The sequence below is a fragment of the Procambarus clarkii genome, chromosome 4, assembly GCF_040958095.1.
Source record: "Procambarus clarkii isolate CNS0578487 chromosome 4, FALCON_Pclarkii_2.0, whole genome shotgun sequence".
NCBI classification, from domain to species: Eukaryota; Metazoa; Arthropoda; class Malacostraca; order Decapoda; family Cambaridae; genus Procambarus; species Procambarus clarkii.
This window is the reverse complement of record NC_091153.1, coordinates 39,519,565-39,537,140: the sequence shown is the minus strand read 5'-3', so window position 1 is coordinate 39,537,140 and position 17,576 is coordinate 39,519,565. Positions and strand designations below refer to the sequence as shown.

Here is a 17,576-nt window from a genome sequence, read left to right as displayed (position 1 = left end):
GACCTTTTGGTGATGAGTAAGTGGTCTCCAAATTGGGGTCCAAATTTCTCACAACAAAATTTGGCAGTGATTTTAGCATGGATTGGTAGCTAAATGGCTACCCAAACTACTTTTTTTATTACACTGCTGTATTCCGCACCAAAAGTTGTCCTGGTATGCCAAATTTCACACCTCTCTGGGCATTACGCATGTACGCATTAACGGGATGAGAGCCCATTGAACATGGACCTATTATTTAAGAACCAAAGCAGATTGAGCTCTAATATTTTGCACAATTTCATTTGGGGTCTAGGGCTACTTTATTACAAAATTTCATTAGATTTAAAAAGGGTCGAGTGGGAGGCCTTTGGTGAATTCACATGGAATGACCCTGTGTTCACAATAAATGTTTATTGTCACAATATTCCTTGTTAAAAATTCATTTCAATTACAATATGTACAGTTTCACACACTATTTACACAGCAACACACTGTATTACACACTCACACACTGTATTACACACACAAGCTAAGACCCAACCAAAACTGCTCCACAGCCACATCAGGAGGAAAACAGCAGTAAAGGAACAAGTGATGAGACTGAGAAAAGGGGAGAACAGATACACAGAGAACGACAAAGAGGTGTGTGAAGAACTCAACAAGAGATTCCAGGAGGTCTTCACAATAGAACAAGGAGAGGTCCCTGCACTAAATGAGGAGGCAAACCGAACAACCTTGGAGGAATTTTACCTCACCAGTGATGAGGTCAAAAGGAATCTGTTGGAGCTGAATGTGTCAAAAGGCTGTTGGGCCTGAAAGAATCTCACCGTGGATTCTAAAAGAAGGTGCAGAAGCACTAAGTGTGCCTCTCTCTATGGCGTATAACAGGTCACTGGAAACAGGAGACCTTCCGGAAAGCTGGAAGACAGCTAATGTAGTCCCAATTTACAAAAAGGGTGACAGGCAAGAGGCACTGAACTACAGGCCAGTTTCCCTAACTTGTATACCATGCAAGGTGATGGAGAAGATTGTGAGGAAAATGCTCGTAGAGCATCTGGAGGGAAACAGCTTTGTAACACACCACCAGCATGGGTTCAGAGATAGTAAATCGTGCCTCACAGGCCTAATAGAATTCTATGACCAAGTAACAGAAATTAGGCAGGAAAGAGAAGGTGGGCAGACTGCATTTTCTTGGACTGTCAGAAAACCTTTGACACAGTACCTCACAAAAGGCTGTTACAAAAGTTGGAGCAGCAGGCAGGAGTAAAAGGTAAGGTGCTCCAGTGGATAAGGGAGTATCTAAGCAATAGAAAACAGCGAGTAACGGTGATGGGGGAGGCATCAGAGTGGCGAGATGTCACCAGCGGGGTTCCACAGGGCTCTGTACTCGGACCCATCCTGTTTCTAGTATATGTAAACGACCTTCCAGAGGGTATAGACTCATTCCTCTCAATGTTTGCTGATGATGCAAAAATTATGGGAAGAATGAAAACAGATGAAGATAGACAGAGACTACAGGACGTCCTAGACAAACTGGAGGAATGGTCTAGAAAATGGCTGCTAAAGTTTAACTCAGGAAAGTGTAAAGTAATGAAATTAGGCGAAGGGAGCAGAAGGCTGAACACAAGGTACCATCTGGGAGGTGAAATCCTGCAAGAGTCAAATGGAGAGAAAGATCTGTGGGTCGATATCACACCGAACCTGTCCCCAGAGGCCCACATCAAAAGGATATCATCAGCGGCATATGCTAGACTGGCCAATATAAGAACTGCCTTTAGAAATTTGTGTAAGGAATCGTTCAGGACCCTGTATACCACTTTATGTAAGACCAATCCTGGAGTATGCAGCTCCAGCCTGGAATCCATGCCTAGTTAAACACAAGACAAAGTTAGAGAAGATTCAGAGGTATGCCACCAGACTGGTCCCAGAACTGAGAGGGATGAGTTACGAGGAAAGGCTAAGGGAGCTGGTATGCACAGAACTACTAAACTCAACTAATGAGGTGGTAGAGGTACTTGGAATTAAGGTAGAGAAACTAAACCTAATTATTATTCTAATATATAAACTGCCAGATACAACGGTTGAGGAATTCACAGAGCAGATGCACAAAATAGAGAACATACTTGATAACCTAGCAATCCCAGCTCCAGATATTATCTTCCTTGGAGATTTCAATTTACCGAGTCTAAGATGGAGAATGGCAAACACAAATATCATAGCAGGGAATGACCCGGGAAATAACCAACCACAGGTCAGAGAACTTTTGAGATTCTGTGACAAATTCTTGCTCACTTAACAGATTACAGAACCAACTAGGAATGAAAACACACTAGACTTGTTATTCACAAACAATGATGAACTAATCAGAGACATTACAATCTCAGATACTTCATACTCAGACCATAAGCTCATTGAAGTGCGAACTAGCATAAATAACGGTAGTAGGTCTAAGAAACCCAACAAGCGAGAAGGAGTATTCAGTCAATTCAATTTCAACAATAAGAGGATCGACTGGGAAAAAATAAATGTAGACCTTGCAACCATTCAATGGGAGACGGTCTTAAGCGACAAAACTCCCACACAGGGAATAGCTCAACTGACAGCTGAAGCTTACAAGGTCTGCTTGAAGCACATGCCTGTGAGGAGGGGCAGAAACAGGACCACTCTAGAAAGAGAACACAGAAGACGGTACAGAAGGAAAAAATAACGGAAATGCTTCGGCAGACACAACTATCACAAACAAGGAAAATAAACCTAAGCAGGGAGATTGAAGAAATAGAACAAACACTGAAGCGATCATATGAGTCTGAGGAGATGGAATTGGAACAGAGAGCTATACAAGAGATAAAGAAAAATCCAAAATATTTTTTCACATACGCAAAACCAAAATAAAAAACCTCGACCAGTATTGAACCGTTGATTTCAAATGAAGGTACGTACACAGAGGACAACAAAGAGAATAGTGAAATTCTAAGAAGCCAGTATGAGGCTATGTTTAGCACACCAATAAACATCATGAAAGTTGATGACCCAGACAGCTTCTTTATGAATGACATTCAAGCTGCAGATAATATAACGGATATTAAAACAAACTCGGAAGACTTTGAAAGAGAAATTGACAATATGCTTATGCACTCAGCTCCTGGGCCTGACTCATGGAAGTCAATATTCATAAAGAAATGTAAAGTACCAGTAGCGCGAGCACTCAGCGTAATATGGAGAAAGAGCCTAGATACAGGGGAGATACCAGCAGCAGATATAGCTCCTTTGCACAAGGGGGGAAGTAAAGCTTTGGCAAAAAATTATAGGCCAGTTGCACTAACATCACACATAATAAAAGTGTTTGAAAGAGTGATTAGGAATCAAATTTCTAGTTTTATGGAAAATAATGAGTTGCACAACCCAGGACAACATGGATTTAGAGCAGGAAGATCCTGTCAGTCACAGTTATCTTGAGATGAGGTTATCTTGAGATGATTTCGGGGCTACTCAACCACTATGACAAAATCACAGAAGCTCTAGAAGAAAAGCAAAATGCAGATGTTGTATACACAGACTTTGCAAAGGCATTTGACAAATGTGACCATGGGGTGATAGCACACAAAATGAGGTCAATGGGAATAACTGGAAAAGTAGGATGCTGGATACTCAATTTCCTGTCAAACAAAACACAAAGAGTAACATTCAATCAAATAAAATCGAGTCCAAGCAAAGTTAAAAGCTCTGTACCTCAAGGTACACTCCTTGCACCGCTACTGTTCCTTATTCTCATATAAGATATAGACAAAAATACACGTCACAGCTTCGTGTCATCCTTCGCAGATGACACAAAAATCAGCATGAAAACTGCCTCTGCTGAAGACATTGAAAAATTACAAGCAAATATCACCAAAGTTTTCGATTGGGCAGCAGAAAATAACATGATGTTTAACAGTGATAAATTTCAGGTACTCAGGTACGGCAAAAATGAGGATCTGAAACATAATACAGGGTACAAAACACAATCGAATCTTCCCATAGTAGAAAAACAGCATGTCAAGGATTTGGGAATAATGATGTCCGACGATCTAACGTTTAGGGAGCATAACCAAGCAAATATTGCGTCAGCCAGAAAAATGATAGGATGGATTACGATAACTTTCAAATCCAGGGATCCCAAATCCAGTTTTTTCCAAGATGGCTGCCTCTCACTGGAGGTCCTAAGAGTCCATTTCTTACACAACCAACCGTGCGCACATTTTGAATGGGTACAAAAAAATCAAAAAAGAGTTTTCTCGGTTGGTGCAGTTTCCCACCGACCAAGTTTTCTCAGCTGGCGCAGTCCAGTGGTTAAACTACTGAGGATTTGCCTCTGGTGACATATATACAAGGACAATAACCACATTTAGGATCTCTATTTAGATTATCAGCACTTCCAACATATCATTTGTGGTGTTTAGCAGTTCAGTTCAGATGAGTTTTCTCATATATTTTCTTTTAGTTTTTAAGGTCAGTGATACCTTAGACCCAGAATTGTATGGGACTTGTTCTCTGCACTTTACTCATCTAACAAACCCTTGATGTTCAAGATTATCAGGCAGCGACTGCTTTACCCTTAAGCTTTTCTGTTTTACAGTGGTCTAGGTTGTGTGCCGGGTTGGTTGTCCCGAGACTGCCCCGGTAGGTGTTTAGGGATTTGGAGATGTTGGTTAATTCAACCATCGTTCCGTTCGCAGCTCCTCTTCCTTTTCCTTTTCCTTCGGGCATGGTGCACCCACCCTCTTCTTTCCCATCTTGTTCTGCCTCAATGTGAGGGTTTTGGGGTTAGGGTTTGGTTTAGTTCAGGTTGTGGCTTGGCCAGCTCCAGGGTTCGCCCCTTCCAACTTGGGTGCGGAGGTAGTTGATCCTGTTAATTCTATTGATCCCACTGAGGCTTCTGGGTCTTTCTTTACAGCCAGCCCCAACCTCTGAAGCCTTGGACGCCTCTTCTTTATCCAAGGCAGTGGGCTTGGATACTGGCTCTGCCAGTTTGTAGCAGGTTAACAAGGAACATTGAAGAATAGGGCAGGTTCTGATCAATAATGGATACTCTAATGGATATGTCGTGAAAATCATCAAAAGGAAGGTGAGCTGCCATACGATTTCAGATACAACAGACAACAGTACATTATAGGTTCATACTATTAAAATATTCTACAGGAACTTTTTCACAGCCCATAAAATGGAAGAGAGGGTCCTGAAAAACATTATTGATAGAAAATGTGACCCCTACTTACACCAACTAGAAGATTGAACTAATAATATACTATAAGAGCAAGAAGACTGCCAACTTGCTCATAAAGAACTCTTCTGACACCAAACAAAACTCCTTGAAAGACACGAATGTCATCTATGCCTTCGCATGCCAACTTGGGGACTGTCAGCCCCAGTGAATTCAATACTGTATATGGGTAAGACAACAACATCCCTTTCAAAATGCCTAACAATGCACCTATTAAGGGACACATAATCTCTATACATAACCAGATCATCATCAGATATGCTCACAAGCAACACCAAAATAATCGACAGATACAGTGACAACAGAAAACATTGGCGAGGCACTATACTTTCCACACATTTTGCCTACAAAGTTCAATGGTTTCTAACATTAGCCACCCATCAACCGGGCTGTGATTCATACGTCAGGCTGCGAGCAGCTGCGTCCAACAGCCTGGTTGACCAGTCCAGCAACATGGAGGCCTGGTTGACCAGTCCAGCAACATGGAGGCCTGGTTGACCAGTCCAGCAACATGGAGGCCTGGTCGACGACTGTGCCATGGGGTCGCTAAGCCCCGGAATCACCTCAAGGTAACCTCAAGATATCCCTGCACATTCAGTCCCTGGGTGGTGATGATACCTGCTTGATACCTGCTTGATGGGGGTTCTGGGAGTTCTTCTACTCCCCAAGCCTGGCCTGAGGCCAGGCATGACTTGTGAGAGATGTGCAAGACATGGACCCACATCTTTTTAGTAAGATGCGGTCAAAGAAACTAAGGGACCTGGGAGTTTTCCAAACATGGCAAATGATCAACAGGGAGGGTCTCCAGCGTCAAATGACCTCTTCCTAGAATGGGTGGGACTTTAGAATAAAACGGGGCACCTTTAATCAATTTCAGGCAATTGAAGCATACAGGCCAATTACTCTCAAGCGATTGGAGCAGCATAAGGGATAAACTAGAAATAAGTGACAAACATTAAGTGAACTTGGTAACTCGGTAGTTTCACCTTACCTTTCTAGATGGTTTGAGTCTGTAATTACATGCTGATAGGCAGTAACGGTCAGGTGGCAGTCTGATGCCTTGCTGATTGGCCTTGATGGCTGGTAGAGGATTGGCATTTCTTGTCCTTGCTAAATCCAACAGCAACTGCAAAATGCATAAAATATTCACTTTATAGAAAATCATTTAAAAGTTAATTAACAGCAAATTAATAGTTTAATATATATTATATGGAGTAAAAGAATTCATATCCTATATAATATCTCAATAGGGATAGAAAAAGAAAATATGCAATGGAAGGTGCTGGAAACCAAAGGAAGTAAAGAGCAAAAAAGTGGAAATGATTGGTTGTGGTCATTTTAATGGTAATGGTGGTGGTAGTACCAAGTGTATTGTTCAGAAAACCAGTATTGAAATGTAATGAAATTCCAGAACTGGCAGCACGAAGGCAGCAATGGCAAGCTGCCACTGAACACTCGGGCACAACACATGATGCAACCCCGGCTGAATCAACCTAGCATCAATGACCAAGGGACTTACAGGGGTATTAGGAAGCCAATCGACACATTCTTCGCTAGAAACGAAAGACCCAGCTGCAATTGAATAAACCGCCTACCAGGACCAAACAAACAAAAGCCCCAGCATTGGCGGAAAGCATGGAAGCACGCCCACGTGATAACCAGAGGTAAGAGAAACCAAAAACAAGCCACGAAGAAACAACCCTGGTCCAAAAGGGACAAAGGATCACAGTAAAATGAGCAGAAGAAGAAAAAACCAGCGTTGAATGTAATGAAACGCCATTTTCTGGGTGAGCCCCGGAGGCTCCCTGGAGCTTATCGGGCTAATGTATGTTATATTAGACCGGGACATTAGCTAAGGAGTTCAGACCTACCAGGGACCAGCACCAGAACCTGGCCCCTTCGGAGAGGTTTCAGGGAGCAATGGCCCTGGAAAACCCCTTGTGGTTGGGGTTTTCCTTATCTGCCATCGACTGGGGTTAGGCACCCAGAAAGGTAGGCATAACAAAACAAACCCCACATGGTAAAAACTAAAACAAAAACCGAACATAGAGGTAGAAACTCACTACAATCACAAGGAAACAAGCAAACATCACACTTTACTGCCGCGCCGATCGTCCGCGCAGCCCTCCCCGCCCCGGGAGGGGGGAGGGGGGAGGGGGGAGCCCCGGACCTACCGTGCCGGTTGCCAAGCTTCAGTTCGGAAGCTAAGCTTCAACCAACGTGAAAAAACCGCCGACCGGTGGGACGGAGGGTTGCCAGGGAGCCTCCGGGGCTCACCCAGAAAATGACGTTTCATTACATTCAACGCTGGTTTTCTGTGGGGAGCCCCTACGGCTCCCTGGAGCTTCATACCCAAAGAGAAGGAAAAGAAAGGGCTAACCCGGGAGGCGGCCGCCACAAACTCTGCAACGCAAAGCCAAGACAACCGGTCGCAAACCTGCGACCCAAGGCAACAAGAACGCCCAAGAGCAGACGCGCATAAGGATGGGCGGCCAAGAACCTGTGCGACCCACAAATCCCTGCGCCCGAAATGAGCCCGAGACGTCACCAACACAGCAGCAAAAGCTGCAAACGTCTGAACAGCACGGGCGCAAAGACAGACCGCAGGCTGGAAGAATGAAAACACTGCGGACGACCTGGGAGACCCGAGCCCTGAAAACAGGGAACGAAGGAACCGGATCAACCACAGCGCATCCCCAGACACGGTACGCCGGCAACAGCAAAAAGCACAACCGGACAACACAGGATGCACCCCCCGGCCAAACCAATCAAGTACCAATACCCCAAGAACCCCTCCGGAAAGCAGCCGTCTCGACCGTCGCCTGGACAGAGAAAGGCTGCACACCTATAAAGCTACCACCAGCACCAAAGAGCAGGAAACTGAACCGAAGGGGCTACCACAAACTGAGGGGAAGATAAGAAGGCACCCTGAACAAGGACCAGGATGGCTCAGGCGACGCATGAGCAGGCCGGAGGGGAAACAAAACACGAGAAAACGTATGAAACGTCATACTGTCGCCAAGATGAAGCTCGCAGGTGGGACACCGTCAACAAAGCCACCAGAACATCATAGAGATGGTGAAACCCGCGTCAAAATACCAGACGCGAAGAGCCAAGGAGAAGGCCGAACCAGTCACGGACAGGACCGATTCGGCCTACTGAAAGAGGCGGAGCCTCAGGAAAAACGCCCCAGGTACGGACACCTATCAAGCAGCGTCTGAAAAGAAGGCCGGGCCGGCCACCATGGAACCATAAGGACTCTCTCATGGGATTGGGCTGCAACCGAGCCAGAATCCGAAGCAACAGCTGGACCGGGAGAAGAGGAACAGGTACCCCCCACCTCGACCAGTCCTGCCGAAAGCATCCACCGTGAAGTCCTCGCAGGTGGGAAAGGGCGACGCCTAGACCACGCAGACCCGAAGACGTCCATGGCCAGGAGTCCATACGCCCGACAGAGCCAACAAAACGAATCGGCGACGACTGGCCAACCCACGAAGAGGAATGAACCGAGACAGCTGTCCGCCAGGACGCAGGACACACCCCGGACATGAACCTCACGGTTAGCCAAACCCCTGTGATTCCGGCAAGAACCACCAGAGAACCTTCCGAACAGAGCTGAATTGTAGAGTACCTAGTGACCCAAACCCTCCGAAGCGCAAACCAGACAGCCACGAACACCCGAGCCGTGCTGTGAGCCCGACGGACAGACAGACTCCATCAACCTCGGCTGACCTGGTGAGCACTGGTCACAAAGCCCCAGCCGAGAGACGACCCATCCGTGAACACATCGAGAGAAGGCTCTGGGAGGTGCCAAGGCACGGAACCCCGAAAACCCCAAAGAGGAAGCTGGTGACGCAGCACCGACACAAGATCCCCGGAGGAACCCAACGAATGCAAGAGGCGGAAGGGGAGTCTCCGCAGGAACCAACAAACGCCGTAGCCAAACCCGACTCCGCGGGCAGACAAACACGCCAAAGTGCAGACTCCCGCACAACCACTCAAGCAACAGCTGAGCAACCCGGGACCCCCTCCTGTACAGCCAAAGGCGGGACCACAGGCGCAGTAACACTTCTGGAGGGAAGACAATGAGGGGCCCAAGAGCCTTAAACAAGGCCCAGGTCTGAACCCGGGATGGAAACAGATGGAAAAGCCTCCAGATCACCAGGAAACCAAACCAGGCGATCCGGAAGGAACCATACCCCTGGCGAGCAGACAAGCGGACTGACTGGGAGCCCACACCAGCCAGTTGTCGAGGTAGGCCAGACACCGAATCTCAGACGCAGACAGGGCACTAAGATCCGGTAAAGATGCAAAAATTATACCAAGTGCCCATTACCAAATAGGGAAGGCAAGAAAAGCAGCAAACCTGAAGCCCCACCACCAATTGTCAGTCCCAGAAAACTGGAGAGAAACATGCCAAGAAGTGACCTGGAGGACCAGGACCACCATCCAGGCACCCGGCCCCAACAGAAGCCGGACAGGAGACAACAGTCCACCGAGGAGGGCATAGGAGCCAGGGCGCAGACTGAAGAAGTCCAGAAGAACCGCAGATGGGAAAAGCTCATGGCTGCAAAGAGCAGACGGGAACCCCAGAAGGATGGGGCAGAATGACCACGTCCAACGCACCCACTAAGATGACATGATGAAGTGCAGGGGAAAAAGCCCACCCCGCCAGCGCTGAACCCCCCCAAAGGGGGAGAAGCCGTCAACCGATGCCACCAGAGGCCGGAAGACAACCCACAGCGGGACCATGCGAGAAGCAACAGAGCAAGCTGCTCCCCCAGCGCCCCGGCAACAAAGAAGGGAACAGAACCCCTTCCGAAAGAAAAAGTACACACACACATACACACAAGATATGTGACATGTGCGTATACACAAGTGCACACATATACATGCGTACACACACACAATTCAGGAGGAGAGACTACGGGAATTAAGCCTCACTTCGCTGGAAGACAGAAGAGTGAGGGGAAACCTGACCACCACATTTAAGATTCCTAAGGGAATCGGCAGGGTTGATAAAGACAGGCTATGTAACACAAGGGGCACATGCACTAGGAAGTAATGTGGTGGAGGCTGACATCATACACAGTTTCAAGTGTAGACAGGACAGAGCCCAATAGGCTCAGGAACCTGTACACCTGTTGACGGTTGAGAGGTGGCACCAAAGAGCCAGAGCTCAACCCCCCCAAGCACAACTAGGCGAGTACATACATGGTAAAAGAAAAATATACAAGTCGCCGACTAGTGGGCAGAGAGCACCACGCCGGCCAGGCAAAGAAGGAACAAAACTGCATCAAAAGGCCCACCTCGACAGCAAAACCTCAAAGTCCCAGCACGACCACAACATGTGCCAAGACCCAAAAAGATCAGCCTGCAAGCCAGGAAGACCCCGGAACCCCAGAAGGCAGAACTGGGTCACACGAAGAAACAAAGTCCCCTGAACCCACAAAAGGGGGCCCAAGAGGAAGAAACCTCCGGAACGAAACCAAAGAACCCAAAGGAACCCAGAATCGAACCAGGGGAAGCCCAAACCACCACATTTTGCTGGCGGAGAACACCACAGAAAGGCAAAGCACAGCCCCCTGACAGAACCCCCGGGAAAACGGTCATAACAGACCGAAAACCGAGGGACGAGGTGTGGGAGCAAGCATACCAGCCAGGGACACTGAGCCCAAATCCAAAGGCCCAGACCCAAAACAGACAAAAATGGAAAACCCGGTGTAAAATCAACACCCAAATGTTCCCAGAGAACAGGCAACGGGCAGAAAACACCAGAAAAGCATAGAAACGACAACAGGAGAATAAAAACCCTGAAAAAAGTTGAAAACTCACCCGAGACGCTCGCTCCCACACCCAGGCGCATGTAAACAAACCGCAACGCCGCCCTGGTGGCCACGCCAGGAAACCAGCAGACGAAAATGGCCACCAGCAGGGGCTGTGACTGACGCTAATTATACAAAAACACGCCAGCAAAAGGGGGAAGCAAGCAGACTGGATGGGCAAAAAATGCCGCCCAACAGCAGAAAACCCCGGCAGGGGCAAACCGCCCCAGAACTGCTAGCAGGCATCCCCCACAGCCCCGGGAACCAACAACAGAGGCCCCGGGGCAGAGCCGTCCTCCAAGCCCTCCGCCCTTAAAGAAAAGCAAGAGTCCATGGGAAAGGCAGCAAGAAAGGGCCGCTGGTAAGACCCAGAAGCCTTGGCAGGAGGATCAGGCTCGAAAACCTCTGTCCCCCAACCCAAATGGGGCAGCCCCTGAAAACCGCCCGAGTCTCTGCCCCAACTAAACCCCGCCCCGACGCCGAAACCCACAGACAGACCGGAGCCGGGAACAGGGAGGGAAAGGGGCGAACAGCACCTAACCAAACGGGGCGGCCTCGGGGCATCCGAGTGGGAAACCAACCTAGCATGTTGCAGCAACCTAATCTAGCTTGCAACACGGATACCGCCTGTACTCTGAACAGTAATAACATCAGGAGAGTACTGGAGAACAAGCAGAGAATCTCTCGCAAGACTCCGGGTCAAGGTGTCAGTGACCCAACAGGCAGCATGACGGAGGAAAAAATGGCGACTGTCACCCGGAGACAAGGGCACAGCAACAAAAGATCCCGTACAAGACGGGTTGGAACCCGGAAGACACATTCAATGGTCCCCCGAGCCCAGACAGGGGTTTCCAGGGCCCGTAGGGGTAACAACTACGGGAAGCCCGGGCAAGGTGTTGCTAACCGGTTAAGAAACCCAAAAATAACAGGAGGGTAGAGGATAGCACTGAAAACCCCTGAGACGTATACAATCACGGGGGCCTAGCAGAGGGCCGCCAAACACTACCAGTGGAACTATAGCCACACTAGGCAGACCCCCACCAGGCATGAAAATAGAAACAAAAGAAAAACCCCGCAAAAGTACACCGTCTCCAGAGGCAATAGGAACTGGCCGCCGCTTAGGTGGCAGGCTGTGCAACACCTTGACGCCCTAACCAGCACAATACCAATCCCTACCCAGGGCCAAACAAGGGCCCCAAGCCCCAGCTGGCCCTAAGGGCGAGGCAAATGCCGAGCAGCAAGAACCTCTACGGGAATGGTTCCCAAACGCCCCAGGGAAGATAACCCTGTTACGCAAGGGCAGTACTCACAGGGCGCTTAGGGAAGTCAGCCACTAAGCACATGCAGCCCCGGCACTGATGAGGTACTCCTGGCCACCGCACAACACAACACACGGCAGTGAACGCCACACAAGGCAAACACCGCCTAGGAAACTGAGGCCAGAGAAGCGTCTATCCCGGTTGACATTAGCGAACGAACTGAAGCTGGGCAGCCGGTGCGGTAGGTCCGGGGCTCCCCCCTTCCCCTCTCGGGGCGGGGAGGGCTGCGCGGACAATCAGCGCGGCAGTAAAGTGTGATGTTTGCTTGTTTGCTTGTTTCCTTGTGATTGTAGGGAGTTTCTACCTCTGTTCGGTTTTTGGTTTAGTTTAGTTTTTTTTTTTTTTTTTTTTTTTTTTTTTTTTTTTTTTTACCATGTGGGGTTTGTTTTGTTATGCCTACCTTTTTGGGTGTCTAACCCCGGTCGATGGCAGATAAGGAAAACCCCAACCACAAAGGGGTTTTCCAGGGCCATTGCTCCCTGAAACCTCTCTGAAGGGGCCAGGTTCTGGCGCTGGTCCCTGGTAGGTCTGAACTCCTTAGCTAATGTCCCGGTCTAATATAACATACATTAGCCCGATAAGCTCCAGGGAGCCGTAGGGGCTCCCCACAGAAAAAAATATTCCATACTGACCCAAAGAGTTCCACATTTGGGCATCTGAACGTCTCACACAACCACAGGAAGGAGGTGACATCGACGGTCCACTCTATGAAAACAGGAAGGAACTAGAACAGACCACCAGTCTCCATGGTGTAGTGGTAAGACACTTGCCTGGCGTTCCGCGAGCGCTATGTCATGGGTTCGTATCCTGGCCGGGGAGGATTTACTGGGCGCAAATCCTTAACTATAGCCTCTGTTTAACGCAACAGTAAAATGTGTACTGTACTTGGATGAAAAAACGATTCTTCGCGGCGGGGATCGTATTCCAGGGACCTGCCCGAAACGCTACGCGTACTAGTGGCTGTACAAGAATGTAACAACTCTTGTATATATCTCAAAAAAAAAAAAAAAAAAATCTACAAGAACTTTGGACACTCCCTGAACATGAACTGCGTGGAGAGCCAAACCCCAAGAACTCAAAAGAACTACACGAAGCATCCAGCGCCAAAGAGACAAGTACCGAAGACAACCCACCACCAATTGTTTGAAACACTGAACCACGGGAGAACAGTCTGAATGAGCCGGAGCAAGGAACCCGGAAGAATCTGAACCCTCCGCAGCACCCGCAAACTCCTGAACTGTACTGGGAGCCCAATGAAGGAGAGGAGACCAATAACCCTGGCCGGCTTGTTGAGTGCTAGTCACAAATCCCCAACCCAGAGCCAAGGCAGCCATGAAGATGTCAAGTGAGGGTAGAGGAAACCACAAGAACAAAGCCAAATTGGCCAACAAGACATGGCTGCATAAAACAAAAACTGACCAACATTATCATCTGGAAAGAGGAGAGATGAAAAAGGGAAGGCAGACAAGAGGGCCAGGACACAAGCAGACTCTAAAGACTGGGCTAAGATAGCCTGTCAGTATGTGAGGCAGACAACATAAATTGTGGTCCCCACCTCCTGGAGTATGGACATGTACAGCTTGTGCAAAGCTGTCGACAATGCTACAGCAGACACTTAAGCACCCGCACAAGGCACAGAACCAAGTGCCTCAACATCCTTGAATAGCCATTCAGAGTTGAGCTCCATGAGGACCAGAGACTGCATGACCAAAGCTAAATGCAAATGAGTCTAAAAATCCTCCACAACAAAGGCTACCGACAGCAAAGAACTTGAACATAGAGAAGTACCAAGCCAACATCCCAGGAAAGAGCAGGAGCATACAGTCATTGTGCAGCACAAAAGAAGGGCGGCCCAAAAACACCTGAAACACTCCCTCATGCCACTCAAACATACAGGAACGATGAAAGCTGCGCCAAGCCCCATTGGAAAACGGAAGATTGTCCACTAGCCAGGAAAACTCCAGGACCTCGTAACTCAACCAAAAGAGGTTGAGTTACAATTGAGAAGGGAAATCAACTCACAAGCCAAGTTCGGCCTCAGGCCGGTTCGGGAAGTAGAACTCCCAGAATCCCATCAAGCAGGTATCAACTTTTGACCCAAACTCAAATGATGCAGGGTCCATCAAAGAGGCATACTCCAGTTCAAACAGGACATACTGAAAAGGATCCAAAGAAGCTACCAAAAGAGGGACTCAAGAGGGAGGAAACTTCTTAAAGGACGGTTTCAATGGGCCTAACCTAGACTGCCAAAGATGGGCAAAATGAACCCGTACAGCGGTAGCCACCCAATACACATGAACACTGTTGGGACAATCACATCAAGAGGGACATATCTGACACACAAACCCGCTAGAACTCTGGATCACAGGTGTCTTCGACCCAATGGCATGATGAAGGCAGAATAAATGATCTCTCGCCCCTTGACACAGATGATAAGCAACCCTCAAATTCATACAAGGCAAGATCAGGTTTGGAGGAAATGTCCATTGGTCACACTGAACTTTTAAGGAATTCCCAGGGCCTGAAGCGTAAATCAAGCATCACAACCAGACATTGGGGGATGCTATGCCACCTAAAAGTAAGCTGACAAGCCTGGTTTATATGGCTGTGAAGGCCGACCTCGGGGCGGCATATACAAACATATGAGCCACCAGTGCACCCCACCAGCTAACGCTTGCTCTCGACCTGGGTCAAGACAGAGGGACAATGAGACCCCTGACTCACCCAATGTGAGGGCCACCCCAAGCAGGAAGGACTTCTACAAGAGTGAACTCTTGGAACACACTAAAGAAGAGAACTGTCAGTGCAGGGGCAGTGCTAGAAAGCACTCAGGGAAGGTTTCCCTGAGCACATGCAGCACTAAGCACTCAAAAAAATAAAGGCCCACTCTAGACCAACAGTGTATAAAACCGAGCCACACAGAACTAAGTCCAAAGAGGCACTTAGCTGAAAAGCACCTGGGCCAGCCACGGCTTACAGATGATCCAGGAACTCTACTGCAGCTGTGTAACACGTCAGAGGAAGAACTGACTGCTGGAGTTAGTGGACAGCATGAGCCCCAGCCCTCCTCCCTCTCCAAACAAGTGGGAGGAGTGGGGTGAACGAGGATGTGAGGCTTCAGTCTCTCCAAATCCAGCAGTGGTCTGTACTGATTTGCTGACTTTCTGGGTGCCTTTCCCAATGAGGTGGTGGAGTGCCACCTGCTTCCTGCACCTCGGTGAGAGGGAGCCAGGTTGTGGCTCTGGTCCCTGGTAGACCAAACTCAACTCCATGGCTGATGTGATCTATTAGTTGGGAAGCATCTCCATGAGAAAGCTTGAGGGAGCCACAAAGGGCTCTCCCAAAAACAGTTGCACAGTGCAGGAGTCAAATTTTCTATTAGTTTTATTAAAAATATATTAACTTATTAAAAGCTAGTGTTCACATTCAAATTATCTTTCTACAAAAATTTGTATAACACTTTAAGAAGTTATTTATTTATCTAAATAATTTCATAACCAATTAAGACAATGCTAAATTATATGTTATTAAAAATTGATGTGGCCCACTTCTAAAGTCACAAGAAGACATTATATGTGCACTTGCCATTTTCCTGGCAAATGATTAAATAAGCATGTAATAGAATGTCAAAATCTGAACTTCAGGTATGACACACCAATCAAATTAAATATACTGTATAATATATATAAAAAAAGGGTGCAGTGACCTTACATCTCTTGGTGGTGGTGTTGTGAAGGACTTCTCCATCTGCATGTGGACAGCTAATTTTACATCATCCATTTCAATGGTCTTTATCTTTTTTGCATAATTGGCATAAACTCTTGCATCATCCAAGATTTGTGACACATATCCTGAAAGAATTTAAGTAAAATATAAACCTGTGCTAAGGATTAATATAACCTTTGCTCCAAGGCATCAATAACCTTTCTTACTGTCATCATTTACCAGCATCATATTCAATAATCTTTAAAATTACTGTAACTAGATATGGTTCAAAGGCAAGGCTGCACAATTCAACACAGGCCAAGGGCAAGGAATGCACAAGGCCACTGCTTATAAATGAATAGGCCGGAGGTATTGTATGCACAATCCGTTCTCTCTCAGCGTGCCTGCTGTATCTCTGCTTTCCAATGGGTCTACTTTGCATATCCTACCATGATAAAGAATGAACCAGCTGGGGGTAGCACAGGCCAAAGAAAATTAATGCATAAGATGGGACAATGAATGCACAAGCTTGGAGTAATGACCGCACAGGCTAGGGGGTAATGAATGTGAATTACGTTAGCTAATAAATACTTTCATGAACATAAATACTGTATCAAAACTTGATAATTCGAGTTGTCACCCCAGCACTATGAGTTAGCAAACTGCACATCTAACGTTATAATCTTACTCCACTCAACTACTGCATACACCTCCAAAACCATAATTTGTTATTTTCTGGAGGGTTTCTTTCCCTAGGTGATCCCTTGTGCTGCCCTTGTGTGTGTAATTACCGAAGTGTAATTAACATTCCATAACATGGCATTTATTCACATTAAATTCCATGTGCCAAGTGGTGTTCCATATACTTATTTTGTCCAGGTCTTCTTGAAGGGCATGACAATCATCTAAGTTTCTTATCCTTCTTATTATTTTAGCATCATCAGCAAACATGTTCATATAATTCTGTATACCAACTGTTAGATCATTTATGTAGACAATGAACATTACCGGTGCATGAACTGAACCCTGTGGTACTCCACTTGTGACATTTCTCCAGTCCGATACATTGCCTCTGATCACTGCCCTCATTTTTCTATCAGTCAGAAAATTTTTCATCCATGTTAGAAGCTTACCTGTCACCCCTCTAATATTTTCCATTTTCCAGAACAACCTCTTATGCGGAACTCTGTTGAAAGCCTTTTTTAGGTCCAGATAGATGCAGTCACAATCATCTCTTGCCTGTAAAATCTCTGTGGCTCGATCATAGAAACTGAGTAAATTCGATACACAGGATCTTCCAGATTGGAAACCATACTGTCTGCCTGATTTTACATCATTTCTCTCCAGGTGATCTACCCATTTAGTTTTTATTATTTTTTCCATTATTTTCACTATTACACTTGTCAATGATACAGGTCTATATTTGAAGGGGTCTTCCCTGCTGCCACTTTTGTAGATTGGAACTGTTAGCCTTTTTCCACACATCTG

The 17,576-nt window shown here is 47.1% G+C and overlaps 1 protein-coding gene across 1 annotated transcript in view; it reads right to left on the bottom strand.

The window, feature by feature from the left end:
* Taf9 (TBP-associated factor 9) overlaps positions 1-17,576 on the bottom strand; it is an 81,876-nt gene that overhangs the window by 11,679 nt on the left and 52,621 nt on the right. The window contains exons 2-3 of the mRNA XM_045732914.2: positions 16,095-16,234; positions 6,231-6,365 (exon numbers count right to left, since the gene is read on the bottom strand). Of these exons, the coding sequence (XP_045588870.1) occupies positions 6,231-6,365; positions 16,095-16,234 (275 nt within the window). The remainder of the gene's footprint in view (positions 1-6,230; positions 6,366-16,094; positions 16,235-17,576) is intronic.